Source organism: Ammodytes marinus, assembly GCF_949987685.1.
Source record: "Ammodytes marinus genome assembly, chromosome: 14".
NCBI classification, from domain to species: domain Eukaryota; kingdom Metazoa; phylum Chordata; class Actinopteri; order Uranoscopiformes; family Ammodytidae; genus Ammodytes; species Ammodytes marinus.
Genome location: NC_137218.1, coordinates 6,981,637 through 6,990,004, shown reverse-complemented (window position 1 = coordinate 6,990,004; position 8,368 = coordinate 6,981,637). Strand labels below are relative to the sequence as shown.

The 8,368-nt window shown below is 41.8% G+C and overlaps 1 protein-coding gene across 1 annotated transcript; it reads left to right on the top strand.

Moving 5' to 3' along the window:
* Positions 1 to 5,218: 5,218 nt before the first annotated feature.
* gpr119 (G protein-coupled receptor 119) lies at positions 5,219 to 6,798 on the top strand (the record flags this gene model as incomplete). Its single annotated transcript, XM_080040891.1, has 2 exons — positions 5,219 to 5,684; positions 6,107 to 6,798. The coding sequence occupies exons 1-2, from the start codon at positions 5,228 to 5,230 to the stop codon at positions 6,796 to 6,798; spliced, it is 1,149 nt and encodes a 382-aa protein (XP_079897017.1). The 5' UTR covers positions 5,219 to 5,227.
* Between the last annotated feature and the right edge of the window lie 1,570 nt (positions 6,799 to 8,368).

The following is an 8,368-nucleotide window of genomic DNA, read 5'->3' as shown; positions in this document are numbered from 1 at the left end:
CCACGCCTCCATTTCCTCCCGTCTTGATTTCTGCAACTCACTCCTCTACTACAGCATCAGCTCCATCAACATCCTACAACTTGGTTCAGAATGCAGCTGCCCGTCTCATCACTCAAACCAAATTCTGGCAACACATCATCCTGAAAAACCTCCACTGGCTTCCTGTCTCACGCTTCATTATCTCCTATACAATCCTGGTCCTCACTTTCAAAGCCCTCCACACCATCTTGCCAACCCCCGCATCTCACTGACCTCCTCTCCTTTCATCTGCCCCAGTTGATCCCCTCTCCACCCATTCATCCAACCCTCCACAGTTTTGGTAACAGAGCCTTCTCCAGGGCAGCTCAAAGGCTCTGGAACTCCCTCCCTGTGTGACTTAGAATCCCTCACCATCTTTCATAAGACCCATCTTGTCTCCTCTGCCTACACCTAGACCCCCTTCCCAATCAATTTGTGCAGTGATGTCTGTATGTTGTTCATCTTTGCCTTCTAAAGCGACTTTCAGTTCTTGAAAAGCACTATATAAATTTAATCTATTATTATTTTATTCAAAGTGTGAAAAAGGTATAGGTGTCACCACCATGATGTCACCAGCCATACTGACACCCAGAGCCACTCAAAAGTACATCATTAAATAGCAGATAATATAGCTCATTCACATAAACTGTTGCACAAGTATGCCAACTGAAAAATCATCCATGATCAGTTCTATTTACAGACACATAATCATCACCCTCCCTTTACTGATCTTTAAAAATATAATTCAAATTCAAATTCAGACCCAGAAAATTGTTCAACCTTCAGGTGACTTCTAACCTGACTGAAATCGGACTGTTCCTGCACAGTGCTCACACTAGTTACAATGCTCTCTAACAACTCTGTGAGGTTGGCAAGTCATCAACAGTAATCAACATTTTTTTTTTACTTTGCAAAAAATAAAATTCTTCAGAAAAATCATGTATAAATTACACTGTACTCTAAGTGAAGATGATTTTCACCATCGCACATTACGACAACACTGCCAGTGCATCATGCGTTCAGGAATTTCAACCAGCAACTCCCTTATTAAAAGCTTCATCTTGCAGTAAACAGCAGAGTGGCCAAATTTGCAGTGCACCCCCAAAATGCATCTCACACAGCATATACCCATAGTAATCAACGTTAAAATCAAAGTTAGTCCATTTCAGTAGAAAAATATTAATGTTCAGATAATACCGAAGTGGGGGAAGTGCAGTGGTGAGAACAACACAGCATGTGGAGCCCAGTTCAGAGAAGAACTGAGTTGGAGGAGACTTCACAGTCTAAGAGTGGAGTGACACCATTCCTCATATTCTGTTTCTTCTTCATGTGAATTGGTGATGCGCTGCTGGAGGGCATGCTTGACAACAGCCACAGTGGTCACACTTGTAGGACAGGTCCTTGGTTACTGCTTTAAACACGGGAAGCTCTGTGGTTTAAAGAGTGGTGCGCAGAAGGCGAATGGCACGCTGGTAAAGCTGCTGGACTACTGACACCATATTCCTAAGGGAAGGGAAAACAATTAAGGAGAGTGAATAATGAGAGGGGGAATGAGAAGCTGTATCAATACACCAGCATGAAGCTGTCCTGGCACTGAGACACCTGAATGTAAAATCGTTAGTTATATCTCTGTTTGATAAGTGTAAAAGTCTAATGTGAGAAAGATCCATTAAGTGTAAAAATTATGTTCATACTCAACAGTTTTTTTATCTTGAACTGGCATGCCCAAACCCCATAAGAAGACATAAAATACATGAGTTGATTCCGAAATATATGGCAACCCCTTTAAAGGTGCAGTGTGTAATATAAAGGTGTACTCACCGAGCCCCGACAGAGAAGCAGTTGTTGCGGTTTGGGTGGAGGCAGAAGAGCGAGGCCACGCAGTAAACACAGCACAACAACATGGACAGCAGCCGTTTCTTTAAAGACATCTTCAGTCTAATGGAAAAAACAAATGTAAACACTGGTGCGGTAAAATTGGCGTCACTGGTGCACTGACAAAAAGCAGGAAGAAAAAAGAAATAACATCCTCTCTTGAACTTTTGACCTAAATGCAAAATATTCAACATGTCTGAACTAAAACCAAAACATTTAGCACAATTGATTATGTAACTTTGTTTTCTTTACCGACTATGCTTTTGTAATATTTCTTTCCTCTACCGCCATCAAAATATTCCGGTATAGCGAGTCTTCAGGACAGATTAAGTTAAATGTGGACTGAGGTTGTCCTGGGAGAACACTAAAATACTTCGACATTGATTTGATTTATATTTGATATCTGACCAGGAAGCTATTTTGTTTAACCTTGGCAGCGTGCAGTAGTTTGCGGTCACATGAAATAATGTTTCTTAAACTTAAACTTAAATTGTTCCAAGACCAGGGGGCATAGTACGTAACTGCATTGTTGCCAAGTTCAAAGAAAAACTTTGACAACACTGAAGCTCATCCATCTTCATGATCTGGTTTCGATTCAAGGGTACAAGGACAGAGGAAGTTGTATGCTGTCCAGATTTTAAAGCTCCCTGAGGCAAACTGTTATTTGTGATGCTGGTCTATATAAATAAAAATGACTTGACTTGACTCTTAGAATATTGTGTCTACTCACTAGCAAAGATCTTCAGGACAGCAAAAGCTGGTGTTGTAAAAACACAACCTCCTTTCTCTAAAGGGGGTGCTAGAATTGACAAAAACTGAAAGTTCCTCGTAGTAACATTGATATTTAAACAACAACAGGTAGCATAATCCCTGCTTCTGTTGAAGGCCACATTATCAACCCGAAAACATCACCCATATCACCTTCACGATTCTTTCCAGAATAACTCTTTCCTTTCCCGATAGACTGATCTTCAAAAACTGGAGGACTCCTTGCTTTGGTTGGATGGAAAAAATATACTCCTTCGAAACAGATCCCAGGTCCAGGTGAAGGTACAAGAATCCGTCAGGGCAGTTGGAGGATGGCGTTGGCAGAGGTGTAAACAAGACCCCGGCTTCCTGGGTGCTGCTGCTGGGCACGGGGCACAGTAACTGCTGACCCACGCTTTGTTTTGAAAGGTCCTGAAAGGTCTAGCAGGGGTGAATAACATTCTTTCATTGTGTGTCTGTTGGAGCGTTTTTTTTGGCTCCAGGGATGAAGGGGGCGTTGTGAGAGATGATATAACAAGGATCTTTCCTCTCAGGTGGCTGTGTACCTTCTGTTGCTCTGCAGGCTGGGATTGTGGTGGTTAGGTTTGAGGATATGTTTGTGAGACTGAATGAGACAGTCAGGTTGGGCTAACACATTCCCATTTTCACCAGTTCTGCTTCTCTGTGACAAATACCAAAGACTAGACATATTTAAATATTTAAACCTCACCTTTTATTATGACCTGATGGCAGCAATAGATAAAAGCCAAACAATCACCATGAATACGATTTGTAGACATTATTCATGACAGACCCTTGTCAAAAGATAATCAACTGTGAAACAAATTTCATTAAAAATGCCCCAAAGTCCCACTAAACCATGCAATTGAAACAGCATGCACAACACCAGGATAGCAATACATAATTTTTGCAATTCAACAAACTTTCAAAAAAACGTAAGTGGTAGTTTGGGCTATCAGTTTTACTTTTTCAGTTTCTGGATTGCCCTTTCCACGAGACTTGAGATAAAGTAACTCTCTTGAACACAAGAAACAAAAAGGCCATAGACACAAACACCATCGAGGCTAATCATTAACCAGCTTGTGTTTAGGTAATGATTTTTCACTAGTCAGATTTGCTTTTCCTTTTAGCAATAGCTGCTACTGGCTTGAGAAGCTGGTGTGATGCCAGGTGGTGTTTTGAGTGTGTGCAGCGAGAAAAGGCATCATTAGCCAGATCTATTTGTGTGTGAATCTTAGTGGAAAATTGTCCCATCATGCCAGATGTCTCTCCTGGGGCCAGAGGAGAACGTGGGCCATCAGGGTTAGAGTTTAACTAAATCCATTCAGCTCGGTACAGTACACAAACATGGTTGTATCCGCTTGAGTGTTATAGCAATGAATGGCTCTTAGTACTTCTTACTTTATCACTACTGCCTTTTTTTTACACTGTCATTACTATTTATGAATGCAATACAACATCTGATTCTTAACATGTAAATGCATTGGAGCTCCAATACACTCAATGTTTCTAATCAGGTTGATTGTGTCTGTACTGTAACATGTCTCTGTATAAGGTGCTGTTTAGGCAATATATCAAAATGAAATTCAGCCATTGTTAAATACAATTGCTATTCCTCAAGTGACATGTCAACATTTTTTCTTCTGTGATTTTTTTTTTTTTTTTTTGCCATTTATTTATTCTGGACTGATTTCATTTATTTATGGTAATTTAGCAGTCCATAGTACATTAACCCTTACCAAGTCAACGTTACAAAAAAACTGTCTTGATTAAAAATGATAAATGAAGTTATTTGAATTACAAAAATGGAGATATTCCTGACGACAGAGAGCCAGCAGGCAGACTGCCAGGACAAGGGTCAATCCCAAAGAGGCAACAACAGCCATGGATGAGCAGCGGAAGGCTGGAGTGTGTGTTCGTGCTGTTGTGTGTGTGCGTCTATATGCTGTGTGTGTGTATGTGTGTGAGGGGAGGAGACAAGTGAGACCTGTTGATAATGCTGTGAGTGTTTCTGTCCTTCTGTATTCACTTAAGAGATTTTAAGGGTACGGATGAGAACGTTGAGATCGAAGGATATTTTTAACACCAGATTTTTGCTACTTTTTTAATGCTTTAATCTGAGTCAACGTGGGAACAATACACGACATTGGATTAATGTATATGGACGATATTGGCTGATGAGTTTCTTCCTTTTGTGGTGTTCGAACCAGAGTGAACATTGAAGTCTTTGCAGAAGAAGTCTTTGTATGCTGATGTGTCAGTATACACTTAATAGACAGTCCTATTCTCTCTTAAAGTTTTAGAATAGATTGTTTTTGAGTGCTACTGTTTTCTTCTAACAATAAGTGTAACATTTTTGTGTTTATAAGGGATGAAAGACTGATTCTGGTCACAACAATGTCATATTTTGTGAATGTGACCTCAAGATCTTTAGATATTTTTTATCTTCAAAATGTCCAATTTGACTGATCGAGTGATCACCACTGAGCTCAATATTAGCATGACACCCGACAGCATGACCTCCTCCAACGGGCCGACCACCCAGAGTGAAGTGAGGACCCGGTCCATGGGTATGATCCTTAGCATCGCCTCTTGCCTCATCATCTCCACCAACCTGCTGGTGGCCGTGGCTCTGCTCAAACTACTCCTCAGGAAGAGCAGTCAGAGCTGGTGCTTTGTGCTCAACCTGGCACTAGCGGATGCCCTAGTGGGTCTGGCCATCACCGGACTGGCCACAGAAGACTTCAACAACAATATTCCTCAGAGCCAGCGCGGCTATGTCGCTACTGATCCCGCCACCAACGCCACATCTCATGTTCCGGGCAAGAACCGGTGTCTGTTGCGGATGGCCTTCGTGACCTCGCCCTGCACAGCCTCCATCTTGTCCATGTTTCTGATTTCCCTCGATCGTTACGCCGCCATTAAGATGCCCCTCAGGTACTCACAGCTGTCCAGGAAAGGGACAGCCATCGGGTTCCTGCTGGCTGTGTGGATCAGCTCCCTCACACTTGGATTCCTGCCAGGTGAGGTTCACTGATGGTGTGATAAAGAGTAATGGGGAAATGAAACTGGCATCCAGATAGAATATATAACTTAATATAAAGGTCACCTGCGAAATGCACTTTAATTTAATTTAAACATCAATGGATGTGACATGAAACTCCATAATTATGATAAAATACAACCCTCTCTCTTTTCTCCACCTACACCTTTCTGAGAACCTGTGTATCTAAAACCTTGTTCAGATTTATCTCCCCTTATGACATCATAAGGAGAGAAAGAAGCCATGCCCCCTCATTACCGACCTTACCTAGCATTACCTCCACCATTGATAAGCACACCCAGTCAGATTAAGGGCCAATCAGAGCAGACTGAGCTTGTTGTGTTCAGATAAAGTTGGAGTAATGTCTATATGGAAAATAACCCACATCCACTTTTCCCACAGTCATGGTGCGGCAGCTGCAAACTGACGGCTACGACGGCTTCTGTGCGTTCTTCTCGGTCATCCACCAGGTGGGCATCATCGCGTTGTTCAGCGTGTGCTTCTTCCCCGTGCTCTCCGTCTTCGTTTACATCTACCTGGACATCCTGAAGATCGCCTGCAGCCACCAGAAGCAAATCTGCCAAGTCAGACAAGCTGGTTCCAGGACAGCTGACCACCAGCACCACCCCGAGCATCATCACCACTATCTGAGCCACGTCAAAGCTCTGAGGACAGTGGCGGTGCTCGTGGGCTGTTTTTTGATCCTCTGGTGCCCTTTCTTCGTGGCGTGCATAGTCCACCTTCTGTGTAAAAGCTGCAAACTCACAGAGGTTTTGGAGAATTACCTGTGGCTATTGGGACTGTCCAACTCACTGATCAACCCTCTGGTCTACGCCTTCTGGCAGAGGGAGGTGCGGTTGCAGTTGGCGGCCATGTTTTCCTGCTGTGCCGGCAGGCCGTCGGCTGCTGGACCGATAGGTGTCACGGAAAGGTGTGACGCCCCACCACCCGTACTGACAGCTTTCAATAGGTCCATGGTTCTGACTCAAGCTAATATGTCTGGGGGAGAAACCCTTAACCCTTCGTTATTGAGGCCGATTATTGAAAACAACAAGCCTTACACTGTGCCACTTTCTGCCACGTCCACTTTGTAAAATAAATATATTTATCAATGTGATATCTAAGTTAATCTAAATACTAGGGCTAGGGGGTAAAAAATCGGATTTTGAGCAGCTGTGAAGAGGGACTTTCTCCTCCATCGCTCAAACTGAAACGTACCGTTTGGTCCAAAGATGTAAGCTAACATCTTCATACCAGGTTGTAATATGTGAGCACCTCTTTGTTTGAACCAAGATAAAACATTAATTACTGAGACCCTTGAGAGTGTGCCATGCGTCATTTATTTATTATAAACTTTTTTAAGATTTATTTTTTGGCGTTTTTCCACTTTATTAGATAGATTTGGAGAGACAGAGTTGAAATGGGTAAAAGAGGGGAGGACATGCAGAGAGAACCGACCATAGGACTTCATTCGGATTCATTTATTATCCTGAATATGTATGTTATGAAAAGTAAATGTCATACGTAAGAGCTAATTCTTAATCAGATCTGAACAAGAGTTACATATAGGTTCTTACTTTTACCTTGACTTTTTACTTTGAACTCATTCATGACATTGTTTGTAATTATTTATTTGAAACCACTTTATTATCATCATAACATGACTACAGTATAACTGAGAGGATTGCTCCATAGTTCCCAGTGAAAGTAGAGGGTTCAGAGAGGTTAGTGGCAGCGGGAGTCAGGAAAGAGTTCAATGGTCCAGTTTCAAAGACTCCGTGTTTTTGTGTGTTGCTGATACGTCAACAAGGGTTCAGGCCTTTTCCTAATGTGGAACGAGCAAGTGCATGACTTGGTGAGCCCTTTATGCACACAGTTAAACATCTGTCACTATGCTGACATCCCACAGAGACTTGTAGAGTACACAGTCTGTGTACAGCTTAAGGAAAAACCCACGAAAAAAGTGAAAGAAGACTTTGGCAAAGGAATCAAAACAAAACAATCAAAATAAACACCTTCTTTGTGTTTTTTTTTTACTGTAGGCTACTTATTTGGTAAAAACATTTTAACAACCACAATTTAACATTTAATTAGATTTTTCTGCTTTGACAATGGCATTAATGTTCTCAAAGGATTGTATATTTTTGGTTCAGACCGTCAGTACTAATAGATTGGATCAGTATGGGACAGTCAAGAAACATTTACATTCAACAATAGGCTTTGTTACAGTGCTGTAGAGCTACGTCCAGGTTTTACCAGAATTAAATAAAATAAACGAATAATCCAGAATTTGACTCACAACTTTATTCTAAAAAAAATCACTTTCTCTTCCGTGCCAAGTAGCCTACATTAAGACCGACCGGACAGATCACTGATACAGTAAAATGCAGTATATGTATCGAGATGGCCTGGAACCCCATGTCATTATAGATAGCCTACATTGCGTGCCACTTTGTTTGATACCGTTTTATTACATCCAGTTGATTTGATAGTTTAGCTTTAATCTGAAGATAGCGGAGAGAGGAGCCCGCTGTTTATCTGAGTGACTGCTTTTCTACACGATATATTTCACAGCTGGATAACTGTTCAGTCATGGAAACTTCCTCTGCTGCTTGAATCTTGATAAATGTCGCCCACTTTGCGAGTCAGCGCTCTGTATCAACA